The sequence below is a fragment of the Somniosus microcephalus genome, chromosome 19, assembly GCF_052327205.1.
Source record: "Somniosus microcephalus isolate GS21.2 chromosome 19, FLI_Smic_1.0, whole genome shotgun sequence".
NCBI lineage: Eukaryota > Metazoa > Chordata > Chondrichthyes > Squaliformes > Somniosidae > Somniosus > Somniosus microcephalus.
Window position 1 is genome coordinate 55,089,736 of NC_141005.1, and position 26,093 is coordinate 55,115,828.

The 26,093-nt window shown below is 47.0% G+C and overlaps 1 protein-coding gene and 1 long non-coding RNA gene across 12 annotated transcripts in view; one reads left to right on the forward strand and one right to left on the reverse strand.

Moving 5' to 3' along the window:
- srrm4 (serine/arginine repetitive matrix 4) overlaps positions 1-26,093 on the forward strand; it is a 361,375-nt gene that overhangs the window by 305,750 nt on the left and 29,532 nt on the right. For all 3 annotated transcript variants that reach the window (XM_085961798.1, XM_085961799.1, XM_085961800.1), the window contains exons 4-7: positions 5,725-5,796; positions 9,729-9,764; positions 9,872-9,919; positions 18,936-19,028. In XM_085961798.1, the coding sequence (XP_085817924.1) occupies positions 5,725-5,796; positions 9,729-9,764; positions 9,872-9,919; positions 18,936-19,028 (249 nt within the window). The remainder of the gene's footprint in view (positions 1-5,724; positions 5,797-9,728; positions 9,765-9,871; positions 9,920-18,935; positions 19,029-26,093) is intronic.
- The window catches only part of LOC147104445 (uncharacterized), a 185,212-nt gene that overhangs the window by 114,098 nt on the left and 45,021 nt on the right, over positions 1-26,093 (reverse strand). The window contains exon 3 of one of the 9 annotated variants that reach the window (XR_015072337.1): positions 9,713-9,826. The exons of the other annotated variants lie outside the window; for them this stretch is intronic. This is a non-coding gene — a long non-coding RNA (uncharacterized LOC147104445). The remainder of the gene's footprint in view (positions 1-9,712; positions 9,827-26,093) is intronic. 9 annotated transcript variants of the gene reach the window in all.

Genomic DNA, 26,093 nt, shown 5'->3' on the forward strand with positions numbered 1-26,093 from the left:
TTTTTGGATTAGTAGTGTGCCCCGGGGATATTTTTATGGCACCTCCTTTGTCTTCCTTTCATATAAGTGATTTGGACATAGGCAAAAGAGGAATGACATTGAACTTTACTGATGATGCTGCTTGGAAATTGCAACCTGTGTGGAAGAATGCAGGAGACAACAAGTGGATACAGACAGGTTAGTGGAGTGGGCAGACAGGTGGTAAATACAGTTCAATGCAGAGACATGTGAAGTACAGGTAGACTACCCTTTATCCGAACTTCCGAAAACCGAAACCCTCTAAAAACCGAAGGTTTTTTCATTCAGCGTAAGTCGTGCGCACGACATGACCAGAGTGGCGCACGACCCCCCGCGGACCCCCCCCCGCAGACCCCCGCCGACCCCCCCGCCAACCCCGACCCCCGCGGACCCCCCCCCGCGGACCCCCGCCAACCCCGACCCCCGCGGACCCCTGCAGACCCCGACCCCCGCCGACTTACGCTGAGGAGAGGGTCAGCGTAAGTCGTGCGCACGACCCCCTGCCGACCCCCCCACGGAACCACCTGACTCTCTTCCAAAGGCTCGAAAGCAACGAGAGCTCTGAGCCCGCGGCGGTGCCGGCCCCTGTTCCGACCGAGCACGACGACCTGTTGGTGGAAATGCGGAACTTCATTGCATTCCAGGCTAGCAGCGACAGGCAAGCCAGGACTGCGGACCCCCCCGCGGACCCCCACCGACCCCAACCCCCGCCGACCCCCCCGCGGACCCCCGCCGACCCCGACCCCCGCCGACCCCCCCGCGGACCCCCCCCCGCGGACCCCCGCCGACGCCGACCCCCCCCACGGACCCCCACCGACCCCGATCCCCGCGGACCCCCGCCGACCCCCCCCCGCGGACCCCTGCCGACCCCGACCCCCGCCGACCCCCCCGCGGACCCCTGCCGACCCCCCCGCGGACCCCCGCGGACCCCCCCCCCGCGGACCCCCGCCGACCCACCTTCCAAAATCCGAAATTTTCCGAAAACCGAAACACGGCTGGTCCCGAGGTTTTCGGATAAAGGATAGTCTACCTGTAGTATATTTTGGGCAAAAGAACAGTGATAGAAGGCCTACCCTTAACAGTTAGAGGGTTATTTTGGTGAAAGGGTGAAAACAGGCACTAAATGGGTGCAGTGCTAATAAGACACGACTGTTTGAAAGTCTGGATTTAGCACGCAATTTTGGTCCTAAATTCTGATTACCATAATTTGAACTTGCCTGGAGGCGCCAAACCAGACACGTGCAAGTTTAGCACTCAAGCGCTGATTAGATGCAATTTTAGTGTAGCAATATAAGTGGACTCCTCGCACCCACTTCCACAGAAAGTGTCGAGTGCGCTGGCTGACACACAGCGGCAGGTTTCTGGATGGCTCAGGGACCGAGTAAGGGGACGCACAGGTTCTCGGACACGGCACTCGAGGAGGAGGTCCAAAGGAGGATGGATGTCCTGTACCTGCAGGGGGGAAGGATGCCGCCTTGCCCTCCTGTCCCTCTCTCCTGAAGCAGCTAGTGCTGCCCTGCCTGGCATCTTTTCTTCTTCCCTTCCTCCTGCAGAAAAAGGGAGCCTCCTAGCAAGATGCTGATGACCAAGCACTCCTTTCTCCTGGTGACTCGAAAAGGTGTCCAATAATGTACCGTAGCACAGCACATACTCTTTTTAGGTGAAGTCACAGAATCACAGAATCCCCACAGTGCAGATAGAGGCCATTTCGGCCCATCGAGCCTGCACCGACACATATCCCACCCTATCCCCGTAACCCCACGTATTTAATCCCCTAACACTAAGGGTCAATTTATCATAGCCAAATCAACCTAACCCGCACATCTTTGGAGTCGTCAGAGAATTTCCGGAATAAATGGTGATGGAGTGTTGGTGAAGTCTTGATAAAGTGCCCCAGAATGTCTCCCAATGTGTCTTTTTTTTATTAGTTCATGGGATGTGGGCGTCGCTGGCAAGGCCAGCATTAATTGCCCATCTCTAATTGCCCTTGAGAAGCTGTTAGGTAGGGAGTTCCAGGATTTAGGAACAGCGATATATTTCCAAGTCAGGATGGTTTGTGACTTGGAGGGAAATTTGAAGGTGATAGTGTTCCCATGTGCCTGCTGCCCTTGCCCTTCTAGGTGGTAGAAGTCGCGGGTTTGGGAGGTGCTGTCAAAGAAGCCTTGGCGAGTTGCTGCAGTGCATCCTGTAGATGGTACACACTGCAGTCATGATGCGCCGGTGGTGGAGAGAGTGATGTTTAAGGTGTGGATGGGGTGCCAATCAAGTGGGTTGCTTTGTCCAACATCTTGCGTGTTGTTGGAGCTGCACTCATCCAGACAAGTGGAGAATATTCCATCACACTCCTGACTTGTGCCTTGTAGATGGTGGAAAAGATTTGGGGAGTTAGGAGGTGAGTCACTTGTTGCAGAATACCTCTGACTTGCTCTTGTAGCCACAGTATTTATGTGGCTGGTCCAGTTAAGTTTCTGGTCATTGGTGACCCCCCAGGAAATTGATGGTGGGGGCTTTGGCGATGGTAATGCCATTAAATGTCAAGGGGCGGTGGTTAGACTCCCTCTTGTTGGAGATAGTTATGGCCTGACACTTGTGTGATGCGAATGTTATCTGCCACTTATCAGCCCAAGACTAAATGACATCCTGGTCTTGTTGCATGCGGGCACGAACTGCTTCATTGGCCCAGAAATTAGGTTCGGGGGCTTGCCGCGCGTGCAAGCCCCCGATGTGCACTTACCCGGCGCGCTGACATTTCAATCCTGGCCCGCATTGCATTTCCTCTCACTGGCCTGCTTCAGGTCCTGCCGCGCTGTGCGTGCGTGACCCAGCGGCGTACTTAGTGCGATGAGCCGGCTGGGATCACGTGAGCACTGGGCAACCAATGAGAGGTTGCAAAAGTTCATTCATGAGTTTGATAGTAAGAACTGTCAAACTCATGAAAACTCCTGGCCCCAAAACACTACTTAAACTTGAAAGAAAATTTAAAAAAACATCGCACTACTTAAATGAACTATAAATAACTGTAAAAAACTATTTTAAACAATAATTTTAAATTTTGAAAAAAATTATTATATAAAAAATCGGGGCTAAAAATACACTTACCTTACTGTAAAGTCTTCAAAAATAATGAACCTGTGGAAAAATTTTCTAATTTTACTTAATAGACCACTTACCTGTTAAAAGTAAGTACTTACGGCTGCTTTTTCCACGCTTAAAAACCGGAGTCTTTTCCCCACGGGCAACTCTTCAAAAAAAGGGAAGTTCAGCGCACACGCGCTACCTGAAACCTCGCACGCATTCCGCCTCTTAACCCCTTGGGTCAGAGGAGAGGAAATGCCGGTTTTCCCCGCATGCGCTGTGCATGCTGAAAACCGGCAATTCCTCCGGGCCCACTCGTGAGTACCCCGTCCGTACTCATGCGTTGGGACAGGAATTACTGGCCCATTATCTGAGGAGTTGTGAATGAAACAGGACACTGTGCAATCAAAAGTGTGTGTTCAGAAGATGTGTTTCAAAAGTCCTCTTCAAACCTCCAGCAGCAAGTGAATAGTAAAAGGTGGTCCACCTTTAAGTAGCACTCGAAATCCTCTGTAATTACTTGTTTACTCCCAATCTAGGGATGTGCAATAAATGCTGACCTTGCCAGCAACACCCACATCCCATAAACAAATTTTTAAAAAATCAGCTGGTTGCTATTAGGAGAGGGCATTAGTTCACGTGCTCACCACCACAATGGCATGCAGCCTGCTAATGAGCACTAGCAGGCAATTTAACTGGCAATCAGCCCCTTAACAATCCTCCGGGTGGCCGTTCCTAGCGCAAGCTTCAACTCCTTTACCAAGATGGCATCTTGCGCTAAATGCGGGCTAAGCTGGCATTTCAGTTTGAGACCCCCATCTTGGCCACCTCAGAGATTTTTTTAGCACCTAAAGTATCTGGGGAAATCGCTCCCTAAGCTTCTTAACAGAGTGACGAGATTTTGACGTCAAACTCTTGGGCATGCTTAAAATGTGTTGCTAGTTGTTGTGGTTTTGATGTGACATGAGGAATTGAGTCTCCTGGGACTTTGCTTGACTGCCTCAGGGAGTCGGAGAGGAATTTTGCAGAGTTTGTTCTGAATTGGCTGCCGCTCGTTTCACCTCTCCCAGGTGATAGAGTGGTTCGGAGATGGGTGAAGAGGTAGTGCTGTTCAATGGATGAGCCCGGATTGATGGGCCTGACTCTCCTCTCTCGCCTTTCTTTTCATGTGATTCCATCCATTAGAAGCTGCAGTCTTCCTTAGTGAAACTCGTATGATTGCCATTGCTATAGAAGGAGTTTATTTCCCAGCATTGTCTCAATCGTATTTGAAGAGCACATACACCTTCATTTGCCATTAGCTGTGGCAGAACCACTAATACTGCAATTCTATTAACAGTATTTTGTCTAATCAAGACCTATCATTGAAAGTTTAATAATCCAGACCAGACATTTTGCGTGTGAAAAGGCTGAGCAGACTACAGTTTTGCATTCCCACACCTGTAGCTTTCCCCCATTTCCTAGGCAGTGCCGAATACAAGCTAGACAATTCTGACTCCAGCAGCAGATAGTTTGGAGGGAGGGTGGTCTATTAATAAAAGTACCCTTAAGTGTCAAGAGGGTATAGCAAAAGAAATGGACAGATCTAATGGATTTTAGCAATCACTTTTTTATTTAAGAGACAAAGATGCAGGACCAAGGTGCAAGATTGAAAAGAGTGCAGAACAAGAGCTAATGGCTAGATAACACCCAGCTTGAATTTTCAAAGCCTGTAGCTTGTAGGAGGAAAGGTAGACTGATGGAGTAAGGATTTCCATAGTTTTGAGATCCTGGAAGAGTATGACTAAAAATAGAGGGTGATATACTTCGGCTGAAGAATCCTTCTTAACCTCCGAACCAGCAGGACTTGTTCTCATCAAGGCAAAGTGTCTTGTATCAGTCATGCTTTCAGATATAGCACATACCTTCTAACTCATGCCTGTTAAAGTCAGGTGAAGACTGCAAGTTAACAAGTGTGTCAGGATAAAGGGAATTTGGAATGTGCTTAATTTGTGGTTTCCTCAGCCAGATAGATTGATAGCTCATTGAGATTTAGTAGCATACAGCGTAAGAGAATTTCATTCAGGAATGTGCTTAATTTGGTTCCCCTCCCCCACCCCCGTCAGATGGATTAACACATTGTTGAAATTTAATTGTGTGCAGTGGAAGGGAGTTTTCAGCGCCTCAATTTCAAAATTCTCATCCTTGTTTTCAAATGCCCCTATGGCCTCGCCCTCCCTATCTCTGTAATCTCCTCCAGCCCCACACACCCCAGATATCTGCGCCCCTCTAATTCTGCCCTCTTGAGCATCCCCGATTATAATTGCTCAACCATTGGTGGCCGTGCCTTCTGTTGCCCAGGCCCTAAGCTCTGGAATTCCCTGCCTAAACCTCGCCGCCTCGCTACCTCTCTTTCCTCCTTTAAGACGCTCCTTAAAACCTACCTCTTTGACCAAGCTTTTGGTCACCTGCCCTAATTTATCCTTATGTGGATCGGTGTCAACTTTTTTGCCTTAAAATACTCCATGTTAAAGGTGCTATGTTAATACAAGTTGTTGTTGTTGAAATGGGCATGATTTGTTTGTTTTTTAATGAGTTTGAACCGTCATGTTCCTCCTGTTAATGGCACCTATCTCTGCTGTATTATTCCAGGTCCCCTTCCTACAGTCCAGCCCCAGTGAGAAAGAAGAAAAAGAAAAGCTCCAAGAAGCACAAAAGAAATAGGTAAAAAAAAAATCTGAATACTTTTCACATATATAAAAAAAATCAATGAGCTGGCTGCTGGACATTCTTCCCAAAGTAGGTGGTGGCAACAGTGCGGTTTGAAGTAAATGTTGCCAAGGCTGCAAGTTACCTCGAGAGTCTGGACTAGGACCAGTGGTTCCCTGCACTGTGATGTCCTGTGGCAAATCCTGCACATTTCTGTTGAACATTTGTTGGTTTGGATTAAAAAAATCAAAAAGACAATGAAATGACAATTTGATGAGTGGTAACAAAGGGATTGCCCTGGATAAGACACATTCCTAATACAATTAAGGTACTATAGTAATCTGGGATGTAATGTTTAAGTTATCCACCAGATGGAGCCAAATATTAAGGGTTCACATTCACCAGTATTTAAGGTAATGGGTCATGTATTCAATGTCCTGGTACACCAGTTAACACGGTAATGTGGCATTATATTATGGGTATGACTCAGAGGTTCATCCTCCATCTTGGCTCGTGCAGTAAGAATTATGTGTCTGGCTTCCAGCTGGTAAGAGCGATGTCTCTCTGCAACACCGTGTAAATAAACAGTTGGGTTTTGTTCCTAATATCTCGCTTCTCTCAGTTTCTGACCTTACCACTCGGATATCACAGGTACATTGGGGTAGAGTTTCCGCTAGGTTATGCCGGTAATTCCTGTGCAATTCGCCCGAAATTGGCCAAACCAGCGCCAAAGATCACAGAATTCCAAGCGCAAATTACGTTCAGTGCAAATCAGGTTTCCACGATCTTTTGTGCTGTTTTAAAAAACATCATGCTGGAAGCCGGCACAGATCGAATTGATCACCATTCCGTGCTTCCGCTAATTGCACCTGTTTGTGGCCTTCAAGGAGGCTCTTTAAATTAAGCTCTTTTTCTTAGGCGCAAAGCCACTAACTTTTTTTAAGTTTTCAAATATTAAAAATACTGAATTTCCGAAGAAACTGACCAGTATACACCAATGAAACTAGTAAATGGTTCTGTATAGTTTTTTTTAAGTAATTTTCAATTATTTAAAATCAGTGGTGGACATGAGACTCTAATTAAAAATGCTTACTTTTTTGTGATAAGCCCATTTTCAGCTGTAATAATTAAACTGCACCAGGCTACCACTCTTAAATATACCAAGGAATATTTTTTAATGCAGAATCTTTTTTTAGAAATACTACGTTCTGAAACGCTGCCCGATTGCGCAGGTTCATGGCCGATTTTATATTTGTGATTATGCAAATAAGCTCGAGCGGAAACTTGAACTATAAAATCAATTTAGAAAACTGGCACAATTTTGAGCACAATTTGCGCCCGGATTGACGATTGCACCCAAAGCAGAAACTCTACCCATTATGCTTTAAAGCAAAGGTGGTGATATTGAGCCCAAATTTCCATTTTTGAGTCTGACTCAAGTTCCACGCTGCTCTGTGGTCACTGTCCCCACAAGCAAGTTTTTTTTAGGGTGATTATTTTGTATTGTTCCCCCCACCACCCTTTGATCTCCTTGGATTATGAACCATTTGGGACTAAGCAAGTGATTGCGGCCCTACTCCCAGACTCAATGCCATTTTAAACCAGTTGCTAGAAGCCCTAAGTTGGGGGTGGAGGGGTGGGGAGGGCTCTGGCTCAGCACCTGCCCGTGGTGGAAGGACTGAGATAGGGAACTCAGTGAAGGATTGGACTTGTGCTCCATCACTCTATACATTGCACTTTAGCACACAAAATTAATTCAGTCAGTGCTATAACACTGAAAATGTTGTTTTTTGTTTGGGATGGGGAGCAGAGTCATCAGTCTATCTTATACATTGGCAAACAGAATTTTTTCTTAACTTTATGGGAACATAGAATGGGTAACTTTCTGAATACCAGCTGACAGTGGAGCCCCTCATCCACTGCTAGTGCATATTGCAAACTTCCCTCTAGATACTAATGGTGAGTACTGGGAGCTGCAACTGCTTCACAACTAGAGGAGACATTTAGAGGTATATAAGATACAAAAGGAAATGGAATAGGTAAAATTCTAATACAAATCTAACTATTTTAAGTTACCCCATGACTGCAGGACTTAGGTGCAAACTGATGAAAAGACATCCCAGGAGTGATGTCAGGAAGCAAATAGAAGTAATTCTTCATATAAAGGCCTGGAAATTCGGTGGCACCCCTCTTGCCTGGGCGCCAGAAGTACTGCCCCGGAAGGAGCCGCGAGCGCCAGCCGGAAATCCAGTTTCAGCGCCCCAAACGGAAGCGGGGCGCTGCTCGAGGCGCCCCGCATCCCTCTTGGGGCGCTGCAACTGAAAATCGCAGCGCAACGTGCCGCAGCGCGTGCGGTACTGCAGGCCTTCCTCCTCTTCTTAAAGGGGAGAGGGGCCTGCTGCAGCACGATCGGAGATCGCGAGTGCCGGCAAAAGAGCCCGGCACCGAGGAGAAGTGCCCGGCTCTTGGGAAACAGCCAGCACAACGCGGTGGGGGGGGACTCAGGAAGCCGGGGATGGCGGCGCGAAGAGGTGCTGGCAGGCGGCTAGCAAAAAAAATGGCTGCCCCACACCTCCTTTAATTAGCGCCTCTACCGCCGCAGGTAGGCCCCCCTGAACCGGTCGCGTTACAGCAGGGGGCGATACCAAATTTTGCGATCGGGGCGGTAGCGGGGCACTGCACACACTGATGATGTCATCAGTGGCGGTGCAGCGCTACAGGCTAACGCCGCCATTAGCGCACTGCTAAATTTCGCTGGAGGCGCGGCCAGTGGCGCTAAACCCACTAAGTGCCTAACTGGTGGCGCAGCCCACCGAATTTCTAGGCCAAAGAGTGCAATACCCTGAAGTGGTCCTCCAAGGAGGGTAGTGGAGGTAAAAACTCTGGTGTCAGTCAAGAAGCTGTTAGAAGCTGTGATGAGGGCAACATCAGCTAGATGGGCTGAATGGCCTCTCATCTGTATTTATCTTTGTGAAAAATGATTTTTTAGATAACTCCTGAGAAACTACAAAGTAGACAAGAGGGATTAGCCCTTTGCTTACCTCTGAGGTCTAATCTTTAGGAACAGGTGTTGTCATTGTCTATGTTGGATTCACTAACTTCTCAAATCCATTATCCCTGACTTATGTTATCAGCGCTTCTACTGCAGTCCGTGTGGGAGTACCTTCACCACACGGACTGCAGTGCTTCAAGAAGGTGGCTCACCACCACCTTCTCAAGGGCAATTAGGGATGGGCAATAAATGCTGGCCTTGCCAGCGATACCCACATCCCATAAACAAATAAAAGAAAAGTTGGGATTTCATAAGTGCAGTTGTAAGGGAGCTGGGAGAGAGTTTTTTCCAGGGGCAGAAGGAAGTCGGGTTGGGTGGGGGAAGGGAGATGTGGGTGGAAAGCGATACAAGGAAGTGGTCAGAGATGGCCTTATATTCAATTGACACAGTGGGTTTAGCGAGTACCACACGGACTGCAGCGGTTCAAGAAGGCAGCTCACCACCTCCTTCTCAAGGGCAGCTAAGGATGGGCAATAAATGCTGGCCTTGCCAGCGACGCCCACATCCCATGAACGAATAAAAAAATTAATGGAAACACCCACTGATTAAAAAAAATCTACAGAAAATGAAAAGAACCCAATGAGAGGCTAAAGTTCATCACAATTTGCTGTAACTGTTTGATTTTCTTTCTACAGGGGTTCAGTGATTATATCCTGTTTTAATATCCTCACAGCCGTCATCTTTATTAAAGCTCTTCTTTCAATTAATTTAAAATCAAAGAAAATCTTTGTGTCTACTCCACTGAGTGAAGTTCCCTTTCATTAACATTATTGCTAATTGGATATAATTGCCTCATTTACATGCAAGTCAAGAGGAAAAATCAGAAGCTTAATATGTAAAAATACAAAGTGCTCGCGTTCTCTCACCTCCTAAACCCACCTTGTGTTATCTGCAGGTCAGAAGCAGCCTCTGCAAAGAAACGACGGCACAGGTAGGGAGCTTTATTAATCCAGCTTAATTGCTGCTGCCTTTTAATGTTTTCATGTCCACCAGCTGAGTGACAAAAAAAGAAATATAACAAGCTGTTCTTTCCTTCAGTTCCACAAGCCCAAAAAGGAAAAGGAAAGAGAAAAGGCGTCGGAGAAGGTAAATGATGTCTTGTGGTGCTCCATTGGCATCCAGCTGTTTGTCGCATGTATGTTGTTCACACATCTGTCTGAGGCAGGACGCCAATGTCAAATGCAGGCCGCAGTGTCCAAGTCCCTTTTCCAGCCATTTGAGTGGAGTCTGGTTCATTACTGATCTGATAGAGTTTAATCTTTTCCATTATTTTCCACTTAGACATCAGACCATCTGCATAGTCCTCCTAGTATAACACCTCCTATGCAGTGAATTACCTTTGCTGCATTGTGACTGCAAAATAGTGAGGCTAGTGTCATTTTGTTTAGACAAGTCATGAGAGTGAAACCTATAGCAATGAACCAAGATGGATTGTTTCTGAGGTTGACATTGATGTGCATTAAGGTTGGACAATGAAGAGAAAGCCTCCCCAGGGGTGGAGAGTAAGATTTCCATTGGTCTTGAAGTGCAGTCACTGCTGTTATGTGGGCAAACATGACAGCCATTTTGTGCACAGCAAAAGTGCTACAAACTTTTATTTTTTGGTGGGATTGGTTAGGGATAAATGTTGGCCAGCACACCAGGAGAACTCCCTGCTCTTCTTCAACTAGTGCCAGGGGATCTTTTACATCCACCTGAGAGGGCCACGTTTACTGTCTCATCTGAAAGACAGCACCTCCGACAGTGCAGGACTCCCTCAGTACTTCACTGGAGTGTCAGCCAAGGTTATGTGCTCAATTCCTAGAGTGGGGCTTGCACCTACAACTTTCTAATCAGAGTGCTCCCAACTGATACATAATCAGTGCCACCCCATGAAACAGGATATTTACTTCCATTATGATTGACTTCCAATGAGCAACGAATGAGGCAAAACCACAAATAAATCAGTCAGCCACACGAATGATAATGGCCCAGATATTCCGATCACAGGATCCCGCGGGCGGAGGATTGCGGTCTGGAAAAATCTGCGCCCTTACCTGAGGGCTCCCGGGAGGTGCACAATTCCACTGCTGAGCCTCTCCAAACTGCCGGTGTGCAGGGCCCACGTATCCCAGAGGCACAGGCAGTTCGCAGCATCCCTGGGATCACATGGGCTATGGGGAGCCAATCAAAGAAGGGAATCTCCCTTCATACATTTGACAGGAAGACCTGTCAAATATATGAATGGAGATCACGCCCAAAACATAGTAAAACTTCAAATAATTTTTTTTTTAAATCACATTTTTAAAATGACTTGAAAGTCCAATAAATTAACTATTTTAAACAAAACTTTAAATTTTGGAAAAAAATAATTAAAGTGTTTTACGGGGCTAAAAATAAACTTACCTTTTTTAAAAGTATTTTTAAATGATAAATCAGTGGAAATTTTTTTTAAAACTTTTTTTCAACTCTTATCCTGGTAAAAGCAGGCCTTATGCCTGCTTTTACCAGGCGCAAGATTGTAAGTGTTTTCTGCAGGCGGAGGGTCTCCAAAAAATGGAACTCTCCGCCCGCAGAGGCCCTTCTCCAGGGCGGGCAGAGAATCTGTCAAGAGCTTTATTGACAGATAGGAAATTCCGGTTTCCAGCGCAGGCACAGTGCATGCCCAAAACCGGCATTTCCGATATCCCTGCGGGTGGGTACACAGCGCGTACCCGCCCGTAGGGATCGGAATATCCGGGCCAATATTTTTTTCGTGCCCCCGGAAGAGAGTGGTGAGGCTGTTTATCACATTCGCTGTGCTTTTCCAGGTTCAGAAGTTCAGCTTTTTAAAAGTTGATTGTGGGAAACATTGCCAACCGATGTCATATTGCAACTGAAGAAATATAAGACCAGAAATTGTGCGATATTAGTGTACAATTGGTTAACACGTCTTCAACACATAACTGTGTGCTGTTCTGTTTAGAGCTAATGCCTCTATTACAACAGCGAGCAAAGCAGCGCATTTGAATGCATTAAGCGTTTGTACACTAATACTGTAGGCAATCATTTCTAAGCTGCAGAGAATATTTCTGCAGCTACCAGCCAACCAATTGTGACAAATTATTGTGTCAGTACAGCAACATATCAATTGGCATATATCGCACATGGTGCTCAGCAACGAGTTATAACACTATCAAAGAGCGACAGAATAATGGATAGGTTGGATTGCTACAAGACATTAACATAAACGAGGGACTCAAATTATGCAGTAAATCATTAGATTGAAGTTTGAACAATTTGTACAGATTATCCAAACCTCAAGATTGCATTTAATTTCCAACTACCATTAACACTCTCCTGCCTGCTTATTGCTTTCTGTCAGAATATGAATGTTCTGCAGGAGACTTTCAGTTACTGACTGTCCATTTCCCAACTGCAGAACAGGCGACCGGCAGTTAAAGATCCGGCAGGGAATCTGTACGTCCATTTGCCCGCCTGAATCAACTTTCAGGCAGGCGCTTAACTCTGCGCCCAGCACTCACGCTCAAAACAGGCGGGAGGCTGTTTAAATATGCAAATCAGGGTCCTAGGCCAATTGTAGGACAATGATTGCAACTTTCAAGGAGAGCTGGGCAAAGCCTGTCAATCCAACGTTCTGCAGGTGTTGATAGTCCTAACCGGCGGTCCTTAAAGGGACCGCTGCAGGCATCAATCGCCATAGGAACAGGAGTAGGCCATTCAGCCCCCTCAAGCCTGTTCCACCATTCAGTTAGATCATGGCTGATCTGTATCTTAACTCCATCTACCCGCCTTGGTTCCATAACCTTTAACATGCTTACCGAATATTTCTGCAGCTACCAGCTATCAATCTCAGTTTTGAAATTTTCAATTAAGCTAGACTCAGCAGCTTTTTGGGGGGAGAGAGTTCCAGGTTTCCACCACCCTTTGTGTGAAGAAGTGCTACCTGACATCACCCCTGAATGGCCCAGCTCTAATTTTAAGGTTATGCCACCTCTCCAAGTTTTCTGTTCTTTCAGGTTTTTGTGGGGCCAGGAGGAGCTGAAGTGTACACAACCATTCCTGATGGCCTGCCTCAGCAGCAGGAATACACAGAGATAGTAGACGTGCATTTGACTTGTCAATATCCCATCATCAGTTTCTGCCATCCATATGTGCCAACTTAAGAACAGTCCATGACTTGTGAAAACAAGGCGTTACATGGCCTGTAACGTAAGGTGCAGATATACTCGGCATTCCTTCTCATGTATTTTGGAGGAAAAATACCTAAGTGCAAGAATGCCTGAAAGGAGAAACTAGTGTTGAAGGCAGAAGGTGTATCGCCTGGGGCATGCTCCTAGAAAATTCTGATTTTTGACGCTTGATTTGGTTGCATTTTGCAGTATTTTGGAATCAACAATGAACAAGAGCATTGCACTTTTTATCCATCTAAAAATAAATTTGCTGAATGCTTTGGAAGGAATTATTTTTCTTTATATTTTAAAATGTAATTCTCCCAGCAGCAACCGATAATGGCCTAGAAATTCTTCCCGGACGGTGGCGCAACGCGGGCGGTATCGGACCGGGCGCCTGTTATACGCAACGCCTGACATTCCGTTCGATCAACTGCTGTGGAACTGAATGTCAGGCGCTGGGTATAACGGGCGCCCGATCCGATACCGCCCGCTTAGCGCCACCACCCGGGACGAATTTCTAGACCAATAAGTTTTAAATAATATCCTTTTTTAAAAAAGAAATGCCTCATAGCAAATCGGAAATTTCCTTCTCGTTTACCTGGGATTATTCTAGTCAGGTACTGTAGGTATCCAATTGAGAATTGTGCTCGCTTCTTCAGCCCTCCCCACCCCCACGCTGGTCAGGGTGGTACTTTTCATCCGCTCCGGCTTTAGCTAGCACTCTCCGTCACCCCTGCCTCAGTTCATGCCCGCATTTTTCTTCCTCCTCCACCTTGCATTTCTATTGCCAGCTTCTGCATGTACCTCCTCCAAAGTACCGCTCCCATCTCCTCCCCTCTTCCCCTCCCCCCCCCCCCGCACCCTTCCTCAGGCCCCTCACTTTCCCCCATTTTCTCCTGCTCCTTCTCAAGCGTTGCTGCTGCTTGCTGCTGTTACCTGGAGTGATTCTGCCCACTCCATAATCTGGGTAGGAATTTCTGCTCTCGTGAGAATCCCCTGCCTCAGTGTGCAGCGGGCAAAACCACTTCGAACAGCAGCAGAACTCGATAAGAGCAGCGTTGAAGAGCGAGGGACCCAGTCCACGCTGGCTTCCAGTTACAATGCAGACCAAGCCCCCAAAATGTGTGCAGATAGTGTATCTGCAGATGTGGCAGTCACATGCTGACAATGAGCATGTATGTATCGCCTCCCTAATTACACATTATTTCGGAACATAGGAATTGCTGGACGAAAAAAGACCAAGACTCCATCTAGTTTGCCTTCTACCATCCTGGTAGTCACATGATACAACGATAATAGAGTTGTTGACTAACCATAGCAATCAATCTCTATCAACTAGTCTACAACAGACCCAGATGTGATGTGGGAAAACCCCAGTGGTCATAGATTCATAGAAGTTTATGACACAAAAGGAGGCCATTCGGCCCATCGTGTCTGTGCCGGCCGAAAAAGAGCTCTCCAGCCTAATCCCACTTTCCAGCTCTTGGTCCGTAGCCCTGTAGGTTACGGCACTTCAAGTGCATATCCAAGTACTTTTTAAATGTGATGAGGGTTTCTGCCTCTATTACCCTTTCAGGCAGTGAGTTCCAGAACCCACCACCCTCTGGGTGAAAAAAGTTCTCCTCAACTCCCCTCTAATCCTTCTACCAATTACTTTAAATTGATGCCCCCTGGTTATTGAACTCACTGCTAAGGGAAATCGGTCCTTCCTATCCACTCTATCTCGGCCCCTCATAATTTTATACACCTCAATTAAGTCTCCCCTCAGCCTCCTCTGTTCCAAAGAAAACAACCCCAGCCTATCCAATCTTTCCTCATAGCCCTCCCCAAATGCGTTACCTCACACTTCTCCAGATTGAATTCCATTTGCCACTTTTCTGCCCACCTGACCAGTCCATCAATATCTTCCTGCAGTCTATAGCTGTCTTCCTCACTATCAACCACTCGGCCAATTTTTGTATCATCTGCAAACTTCTTATTCCTCCCCCCTACATTGAAGTCTAAATAATTGATATATACCACAGAAAGCAAGGGATCCAGTACTGAGCCCTGCGGAACCCCACTGGAAACAGCCTTCCAGTCACAAAAACATCCATCGACCATTACCCTTCCTACCACAGAGCCAATTTTGGATCCAACTTGCCACTTTCCCTTGGATCCTGTGGGCTTTTACTTTTCTGACCACTCTGCCATGGAAAGCTTGAAGAACCATAGGTCCAAAGTCACCTTTTTCCACCCAAGCATGTTACATTTACCACGTCATGTCTCAAATTACTCACACACTGTACCCCAAAATGTCATTTTCTGAAAGAAATCAATCTAATTTGTATTTAAATGAATTGATACTAATTGCTTCCACTGTCTCCCTCGGGAGCCTGTTCCATAGATTGACCACTCGCTCACTGAAATATTGGGGGAATTTTAACCCCAAAAAATGGATGGGTTTGGGTCGGGTGGGAGGTTAAAGTGTTAAAAATCTGAATCCTGAACCCCAACTCGCCCACATCCATGCCTTTGTTACCTCTAAACTTGACTATTCCAACGCACTCCTGGCTGGCCTCCCACTTTCCACCCTACGTAAACTTGAGGTCATCCAAAACTCTGCTGCCCGTGCCCTAACTCGCACCAAGTCCCGTTCACCCATCACCCCTGTGCTCGCTGACCTACATTGGCTCCCGGATAAGCAACGCCTTGATTTTAAAATTCTCATCCTTGGTTTCAAATCCCTCCATGGCCTCGCCCCTCCCCAACTCTAATCTCCTTCAGCCCCACAACCACCCCCCCAACCCCCGAGTTATCTGTGCTCCTCTAATACTGGCCTCTTAAGCATCCCTGATTATAATCGTTCAACCATTCAGCTACCTAGGACCTAAGCTCCGGAATTCCCTCCCTAAACCTCTCTGCCTCTCAAGCCTCCTTTAAGACACTCCTTAAAACTTAGCTCTTTGACCAAGCTTTTTGTCATCTGCCCTAATTTCTCCTTATGTGGCTCCTGTGAAGAGCCTTGAGATGTTTTACTATGTTAAAGGCGCTATATAAATGCAAGTAGTTGTTTAGCAGAGGCAGGATGGGGTCGGACATCCAACCCACTCCCAGGAGGTGGGCTGGCAATTTAAATATTTTTAATGGGGCTGCGTGCCTCATTATAATCCACAATTTCAGATTTCACTCTGGCTGTCTGGGCTTCCCAGGCTTCGGGAAACCCGTTGGCTAAAGGGAGGTGAGGTCTGCTGGATTCAGGAGGTAAGTGTCTTTCCACTTATCTGCTGGAAGCGTACCTGCCTTGCTAACCCCCTGTGATCAGACACACCCCCCCCAACCAATGTTCCTGTAATTTTTTTAAGGGGCTGTGCGATCCATTCAAACATCCGCGTATGCACAGATTTTCCATTGAGAAACCGGCAAGTGGCCTGCGTGGGAGCTTCAGACAGTTGCGTGGCCGCGCAGCTAAACGGGAACATTGCCCCAACCCTTCCAATCTCCTCCGACCTCCCCCACAAGACCTCCGATCTCACCCTTGAGGCCTCCGATCTCACAGAACCCACCCCGGCCTCCGATTCCTCAGGCTTCAGATCTTCAATTCACTCCCGCCTCCCCTTGCAAGCCTCTGATTCGCCCCCGCCCCTCCAACCTCTGATCCCGCCGTCCTCCGATCCCTCCCTCTCTCTTCTCCGCTCCCCGGCTGCAGCCTTGTGCTAAAGGCCTACCCGCTCGACAGCCCGCCAGCGTCTCAATCTGGCTGGCCGCAGCCAGGGGAAAAAAAATTGTTAATCATGTCCTGACGTTAGATTTGGCAGGGCCTGAGGGAAACCTGTTCTTCAGGGTTTCCCGAACTCAATCCTGCTCCCTCCCCGCTTCCACGTAAAAATCCAGCCCATTTTTCCGCAGACTGGTTTTGAATTTAGCCCCTTTCAAATGCAGGCCGTGTCCTCTGGGTCTGCTGTTCTGGACAGGGTGAAATAGCTTGTCACGGTCGACAAATCATTCTCCCCAGCACATTCCATATCAATCTTTGCTGCGTAATCCCCGTGAAACACCTGGGGTTACAATTTTCCAGGAGTCCGCGATGACAACAAGGTACCCCACCCACCTCCCGCGTGTGTAGGACAACGGCAAGCAGCGCGGCTGAGACATCACGATGCGCGTTGGCAGCGGGCGAAGTGGTACCTCGTCACGGACCCGGATATCTCAGGTTTTGAAGTCTTCCGCCCCCTACGATCGACGATGTAGCCTTTGTCCCTGCACCAAATCTGAGTGCAAACCTAAAGAGAAATGCTGACTGTTGGCATGAGCTGCTGACGGTTGCCATGGATGGCCATTAACCACAGCAGCAAAGGCGAAGGAAAAGCACTGTTGCCTCACAGCGCCAGGGACCCGGGTTCAAATCCGGCCTCGGGCGACTGTCTGTGTGGAGTTTGCACATTCTCCCCGTGTTTGCGTGGGTTTCCTCCGGGTGCTCTGGTTTCCTCCCACAGTCCAAAGATGTGCGGGTTAGGTTGATTGGCTATGATAAATTGACCCTTAGTGTTAGGGGGATTAAATACGTGGGGTTACGGGGATAGGGTGGGATATGTGTTGGTGTAGGGGTTACGGGGATCAGGTGGGATATGTGTCGGTGCAGGCTCGATGGGCCGAAATGGCCTCTATTTGCACTGTGGGGTTTCTGTGATTTTCTGTGAGGGTGGCAGGGCATGTGTCTGAGGTGATCCAGTGTTAAGTGTAAGCCTGACCCCTGCTGGTCAAGTGGTAGTATTGCTTTAGCTTCAAACTCGAACAAAATTACGTTTTGCCCCTTCTGAAGCCTCGGATTAAATATTACTATTGTCTGTTATTGTGATGTGTTGGTTTTCTTTCAGAGGGTGATAGAATTATTTACCACTATCCTGTATACACTTTAAATGTGATCATTCTTTTCCAGTTGTAAACCAATCCATAGCGGTAAACAAAGAAGCCTTCAGATCAAGGCCCCCAAGTATTTTATTTTGTCCAAAACATAAATTACCACAAATGTAATCACCTTAGTGGCAAAACTTAAAAGTTTTTATTAGCTCTTCCAAGAATTTTTCTCTTTTTATTGATTTTTCCTCCATTCCATTACATAATTGCAAAATTGCTGTCTTGATTTCAAACTGAATTTCTGGCTTGTACCAAGAACATTTTCCCCATAAATTTACAGCCATTACAGTAATTATTTATCCGTATAAACCAGTGCAACAGCTCTGCCAAAGCTTTCACAGATACGCCAGGGATAAGAAACCTTGTACAGTCAAGAAATGGCACAAATTGCATTATAAATGAGATCAGTTGTGGACTGGGGGTGGCGGAGGTGCACTGGGTTTGCTTACTGTCTTTTCACCTTTGGGACCAGGGTTCAAACTGAGAAGTTAAAGTCCCCTATTTTCGCTATAAGGAAACACAGGGACAGCTTCCCATGGGTAAATGTGTCTTATGATGTGGTACTGGGCTGTACCTAATACCTGATCTGGGCTGAATTAGCCAGCCTCAGCTCGGAACCCAATGGAGTGCTGCAATTGGCCTCAGCAATTCCAAGCTAAAGAGGGAAAATAGATCTGGGCTCCCATTCCTGATTGTTGGAAAGTTCAGCTGCAGATAGTGGGTGAGGACAGAATCATGGTCCTCTCTGATGCCTCCCGTGATCAAATAGTCTGTGGACAAGATAGACTGGGTTCACATTCAAAGAATGGCCATTTGCACAAGTTGCCATAAGGCTGCCAATGGAATTGTACCATGGAATGGGTAGAGAAAAAATGAATCGAAGCAATCTAAACTCAATCCCTAATGGGCATAAATACCTGGCACAAAACTGCCCCTAATTCAGTGTTAACTGGACTTAAAGTGGCACTCACTGACAGCGGGCACAAGGCAATGGTCTGGATGGATCCCAGATAGCAGGGCACTGATCATCTCTCTTCTGTCTTCCTGTTAAGGTCTCGGGCTGCGTCACCTTCACGTAAAGGCCACAGATGCAGACATTCTAGTTCACAGAGTTCAGCCTCCAGGTCTTCCAGCTGCTCCAGCAGGTAAATCTGTGTTCTTTCCCCGCGCGCACAGATACATCACATTGGATATCGTTACTGCACATTAAGAGCCCATTTATCAACCCTCCCCCGCCGAAGCCAGTCCCTCCATGATGATTTCATCTTCAAATGTTGGTTAAGGAAACTATACCACAAAAGTTCACTGAAGTGTGAAAATTGTAGATTTTTATCTCGGTGTGCATGCTGTAAAACACCATTAATATCATTTTAAGCTCCACAATATAATCTAATACTACCGCAGTTCCTTATTCAGCTCTCCAGTGCTTGAATCTAATAGCTGCTGGAAAATCACATTAAATCCTTTCCAAGTACCTGTCACAATCTCTAAAAGACTTTCATCAAAATGTTTATAACCCTTCAGACACTCCTCGTGTAGTCCCTGTACTGCAGCAAGTGGGAAAGGAAAGACTTCCATTTATATAGAGAACCTTATCGCTTCTCAAAGCACTGCACAACCACTGAATTTGTTTTGAGCTACAGTCACAATACTTATGTCGACCACTGCAGCAGTCAATTAACACAAGCCAAGATCCCACCAAGAGCAGCTGAGATGAATGACCACTTCCATCTGATTTTTAGGTCTTATTGGTTGAGAGAAAAATGTTCAGCCAAAGAATCTGTTGCTGGTAGTGGTTGTTGAAGGAGTGAGGTTGCCCAGGACACAGGGAAGGACTCCCTGCTCATCTTCAAATAGTACCAAGGGATGTTTTACACCCACCTAAGCAGGCAGACAGAGCCACGGTTTGACACCTCTTTGAAAGACATTCCCTCCAACAGTGCAGCTCTCCTTCAGAATTACACTGGAGTGTCAACCAAGATTACGTGCTTGAGGCCAGGAGTGGGACTTGAAGCCCTAACCTTCTGACATGGAGGCAAGAGTGTCACCAACTGAGCCAAACTGACACTTCAGATGAGTTGCTGCTAATAATAAAAGCCATAAAAGAACTGGAACTCCATCTTTGTCTCCTAACCAACCAGGAGCATTGTTTTACAAAGTCAAATACTACTCTTGACAGAGCTCAGCAATGCCCTGAATGTGCACTCTTGCAGTGGCCGGTTTCCGTTGGTTGGGGAATCTAGGACTAGGGGACATAGCCTAAAAATAAGAGGCAGGCCTTTCATGAGTGAAGTTAGGAAACACTTCTACCCGCAAAGGGTGGTAGAAGTTTGGAACTCTCTTCCGCAAACAGCAGTTGATGCTGGGTCAACTGTTAATTTTAAATCTGAGATTGATAGATTTCTGTTAACCAAAGGTATTAAGGGATATGGGGCAAAGGCAGGTATATGGAGTTAGGCCACAGATCAGCCATGATCTCACTGAACAGTGGAACAGGCTCGAGGGGCTAAATGTCCTCCTGCTGTTCCTATGTTCCAATGTAACTCTTAGAACTGATTGTTCAGCATTGAATTCCAGGTTGTAAAACATTTTTTAAAATCATGATTATTTTAATTTTCTTTTACCAACCTCTAAAAACATTATGATGATACACAGAAGTACTGACCTCTGTGTTGAGTGCCTTCTCTGGGGCCCCTAATGGCTCAGTTGATACAGCATTGTGTCCAAGAAGGGGTATGGGGCAAAGGCGGGTATATGGAGTTAGGTCACAGATCAGCCATGATCTCACTGAATGGCGGAACAGGCTCGAGGGGCTAAATCTCCTATCTGTGTTGAGTTAACTAATCTCAGCCAGGGAGTAGGAGGGATGTTACAGTTGGTCTCAGCACCCCAGGTGGGGTAAAAGACAACAGAGGGTGTCAACCTTGGCTCAGTGGTAGCATCTCGCCTCTGGCCTCTGAGTCAGAAGGTTGTGTGTTCAAGTCCTACACTGAGACTTGAGCACATAATCTAGGTTGTCAATCCAGTACAGTGCTGAGGGAGTGTTACTCTGTCTTTCGGGTGAGACGTTAAACTGAGGCCGCCCCGTCTGCCCTCTCAGGTGGACTTAAAAAATCCCATGACACTATTTGAGGAAGAGCAGAGCAGCTCTCCTCAGTGCCCTGGCCAATAATGATCACTCAACCAACCTCACTGAAAAAACAGATGATCTGGTCATCATCTCATTGCTGTTTGTGGGAGCTTGCTGTTGCAAATTGGCTGCCGCGTTTCCTACATTCCAACTGTGACTACACTTTAAAAGTACTTCATTAACTGCAAAGCGCTTTGGGGTGTCCAGAGGTCATGAATGGTGCTATATAAATGCAAGTATTTTTTTCTTTCTTGATTAATATCTGGTGCCCCATGCTGGACATTGGGTAAAGACAGGATTGGGCTTTGCTCTGATGCCACTGTGGTCAATTTGCCTACTGATGCTCACTGATTCATGAAGAAAGTTGACCTGGGTAAGTTTTTGGTGAACAAGCTGCACCGTACAGTGACACAAATCAGCATCTCCTAAGAAGGAAGGGACAAAATTACAGAGGGAAAATAATTGCCTTCTCTCTCAACTCCCTCCTGCATCCTCAGCGAACGCTGTGCAGGAAGTCTGAAGGAAGGGCTGTCAAGCAAAGAGAAAAATAACTCTACCGCCATAAAAATGATATTAGAGGAATGCAGAAGATTGTGTGGAAGAAGCTCAATTTACAGTATTCACTAAATAACAAAATGTGATTGTCACAGTTTAGTTTATCATTTTGATTCTGCTACAACACACAAGGGATTAAAATATACCAGCCGGTTCTGCTGAAGGATGATCGAGTGTCATTTCCACACTGAAATTATATTCTTATTGAAAGCATGCGGTTTCTTATTAAAAATGGGCGAGATAGAGGAGAGAATTATGCTGGTTTATTGTATATATTGTTTTTGAAATCTGGGTTATGCAGGTCAGCTGATCCATAAGTCTGTTGAGGTCTGTCATTATTGAGGATAAGCACTGAAGTGTAACTGGAGAACAGTGCCTATTGTAGGAACTGCTGTATAATTAAAGATTAGCAATGTAATATAATGGCTGTGTAACAATGAAAGTAAAATTGTGTCTTGGACGCAAATAGGTTTCCATTTCTTACTTTCTGCAGCCAGTGTTCTGGTATCAATGGACTCTAATTGCCGACATTTAAAGGTGACAGCCAGTTTGGAATTGGAAAGCTCTCCTCGGGCAGAATGTTTTCCTAGTCTGAAACACACGCAGTCTAAACAAACTGATAGGAACAAGAGAATGTGTTCGAATTATTGCAGTCGTTCAAATGCATTTTCTTCCATCAAATTCTCGATGAGTTTTTGCTCAATGAGGTTGGGGGGGAATGAAAGACTTTTCTGCTTGTGGTACCTGGTGTCAATTGCGCACACACTCAAACCAGGTGCAGTACAGAGCATGTGCAGAATAACGCTCCCTCAGTTTAATGGGCGAATTCCATTTGTGTGGCAGGCATCCGGCTGGGCCTTCCCTGCACCAGGGGTTTATGGCACCAGTAGCGGCATCTTTCAGGGATACTCATACTGGGGTCGTGCAGGCTCTGGGCTCCACCATCTCCTCTGCCTTGGAGAAGGCTGGGAGAGCGAATGGATCGGGGACTCAGTCAGATCGCGGATCTCCTACAGCCTGCTCTCCCGATAGCAGGGGCAGTCGTGCAATGTTAATGGAACGTGATGTCATCGCCTGTGATGGCCACATGTCTGGACCCTCGCGACACCCTGAACCGAAGCCCACCCTGGTGCCAGCTGGGCCAGACTGCCCCAGCAGCCGCTGAGTTGCTGCAATCCGCAGCCGGGCTCTCTCAGACCCGAGGTCATGGAGGTCACCATCCACGAGCATCTCAAGAGCCCTTGACTGAGCCACAGCCGCCTTCTACCTCCCAGGCTGCAGCCGCTGGGGGAACACCTTGTAAAAGCACTAGACTAGGTAAGAGAGCATGTAAAACAGGTACTAGCGGCTTACACCAGGGTGATTATTAGTGTGCAGGCATTTGTACAAGGCAATACAATGATAATACAATAGCAAAATACTGCAGATGCTGGAAATCTGAAATAACAACAGAAAATGCTAGAAATGCTCAGCAGGTCAGGCAGCATCGAGGAGAGAGAGAGTCAACGTTTCGAGTCGGGGACTCTTCGTCAGTACTGCAATGATAATCCTTAAAATCTTTACGTGCAGAGAATATCCCAGTCGTAGCTGGTGACCCTGCAATGTTTGTTGACATGAAGATCAATGTTGATCTTTGGGTGGATGCAGATTATCTGAGGGTGGAAGGACTGGGAAAGATCTTGGATTTGACTGTTAATGGAGGAAGAATTGTTCAGTTGAAGTGCTCTTCAATGATCTGCTGCTGAAGAGCTCTGACTGCAGGCAGATGTTGGCCCTTCCACTTCCTCATCATCCTCTACGTCATCAATGTCATCTTGCTGAAGATCTTAGTCCACTGCTGGCTCCATGTGTTTGTAGAGCACAGCAAAGCACTGTCATGCGGGACACTCTTTCTGGGCTGTATTGGAGGAAGCCACCAGACCGGTTCAGGCAGCGTAACCGTTGCTCGAGGTCTCCAGTGGTTCGCTCGGTGAGGGCTCTAGTAGAGCCATGGATCTGATCATGGTGCAGTTCAGCCGCCGAGTGTGGGTTCCTGAGAGGAGTCATGAGCCAAGTGCACAGGGGATAGGCCTTGTCCCAAGCAGCCGGCCTCTCATTTGTTGTGCAGAATCGCCACAATATAAAAGTGTCATGATAGTTGCCAGGAGAGCGGGCACAGATCTATATAATGCGCTGCTGGTTTACATTAATAAAGTGGAAGCCCTTGTGACTCATGAGGCAGTGGGGTCATCTGAAGGAGCCCTTAAGGTGCTTTGAGTGCAGTCAATGAGACCCTGAAGCTGGCAATCCGTACCAACCGCAGAGCTGCTGCTTCTGGCTGTCCATGGGGAAAGGGATGAAACAGTTTGCTCCAGCAAACATGGCATCAGCCATCTGCTTAATGCAAACATGAACTGCAGATTGGCTGATGTTGCTGATATCCCACGTGACTGCCTGGAGAGAGCTGGAGTCCGGGCTGCAGTTAGCTTGATTACAACAGGCAACTCTGTGCTAGTGTGGCAGTTGGTTGTAGGTCTTGTTGCAGGAGGTGACACAGCTCTGTGACAACCTCCCTGGAGAAACATAGCTTCCTTATCCACTGTCCATCACAATTGCGAATGCCTCCCTACGCCCCTGAGCAAGCCTGAGGGTTGGGTCTGTAGTTCTCAATCTCAGTCATGACACTATGGAGAGGTGGCAAGCTGAGGATTAATGCTTTACCATAGGGAGGAGAGTCACTCAGAGCTACTTTCACACACCACCCAGCAAGCTTCGTCAGGGTAGTTTAGGTGCTGTCCAGGGTGTACCTGTCAGCCGTGGCTCAGGTGGTAGCACTCTCGCTGCAGGAGTTCCTCAGGGCAGCGTCCTCAGCCCAACCATCTTCAGCTGCTTCATCAATGACCTTCCCTCCAACATAAGGTCAGAAGTGGGGATGGTTCAGTTCCATTCTCAACTCCACAGATAACAAAGCAGTCCATGCCCACATGCAGAAAGACCTGGACGGCATTCAGGCTTGGGCTGATGAGTGGCAAGTAACAATCGCACCACACAAGTGCCAGGCAATGACTATCTCCAAAAAGCGAGAATCTAACCACCTCCCCCTGACATTCAATGGCATTACCATCACCGAATCCTCCACCATCAACATCCTGGGGGTCGCCATTGACCAGAAACTTAACTGGACCAGCCACATAAATACTGTGGCAACAAGAGCAGGTCAGAGGCTGGGTATTCTGTGGCGAGTGTCTCACCTCTTGACTCCCCAAAGCCTTTCCACCATCTACAAGGCACAAGTAAGGAGTGTGATGGAATACTCTCCACTTGCCTGGATGAGTGCAGCTCCAACAACACTCAAGAAACTTGACACCATCCAGGACAAAGCAGCCCGTTTGATTGGCACCCCATCCGCCACCTTAAACATTCACTCCCTCCATCACTGGCACATCGTGGCTGCAGTGTGTACCATCTGCAAGATGCACTGCAGCAACTCGCCAAGGCTTCTTCGGCAGCACCTCCCAAATCCGCAACCTCTTCCACCTAGAAGGACAAGGGCAGCAGGTGCATGAGAACACCATCACCTCCAAGTTCCTCTCCAAGTCACACACCATCCTGACTTGGAAATATATCGCCGTTCCTTCATCATCGCTGGGTCAAAATCCTGGAACTCCCTCCCTAACAGCACTATGGGAGTACCTTCACCACAAGGACTGCAACGGTTCAAGAAGGTGGCTCACCACCACCTGGGCAATAAATGCTGGCCTTGCCAGCGACGCCCACATAACCCTCTATTCCCTTCTCCCTCATATGCTTATCTAATCGCCCCTTAAATGCATCTATTCGCTTCAACCACTCCCGTGGTAGCGAGTTCCACATTCTCACCACTCTCTGGGTAAAGAAGTTTCTTCTGAATTCCCTATTGGATTTTTTGGTGAATTTCTTATATTAATGGCCTCTAGTTTTGCTCTTCCCCACAAGTGGAAACATTCTCTCTGTATGAAAACCTTTCATAATTTTAAAGACCTCTATTAGGTCACCCCTCAGCCTTCTCTTTTCAAGAGAAAAGAGACCCAGCCTGTTTATCTTTTCCTGATAGGTGTACCCTCACATTTCTGGTATCATCCTTGTAAATCTTCTCTGCACCCTCTCCAGTGCCTCTATATCCTTTTTCTAATATGGCGACCAGAATTGCACACAGTACTCCAAGTGTGGTCTAACCAAGGGTCGATACAGGTTTAGCATAACTTCCCTACTTTTCAATTCCATCCCTCTAGAAATAAACTCTAGTGCTTGGTTTGCTTTTTTATGGCTTTTTTTACTTGAGTAAAAATATCTAGGTTGACTCTCAAATGCAGTACTGAGAGAGTGTTATACTCTCAGAGGTGCTGTCTTTCAGATGAGACGTTAAACCGAGGCCCCGTCCGCTTTCTCAGGTGGACGTAAAAGATCCTATGGCACTATTTCGAAGAAGAGCAGGGGAGTTCGCCCCAGTTTCCTGGCCAACATTTATCCCTCAATCAACATCACTAAAACAGATTATCTGGCCATT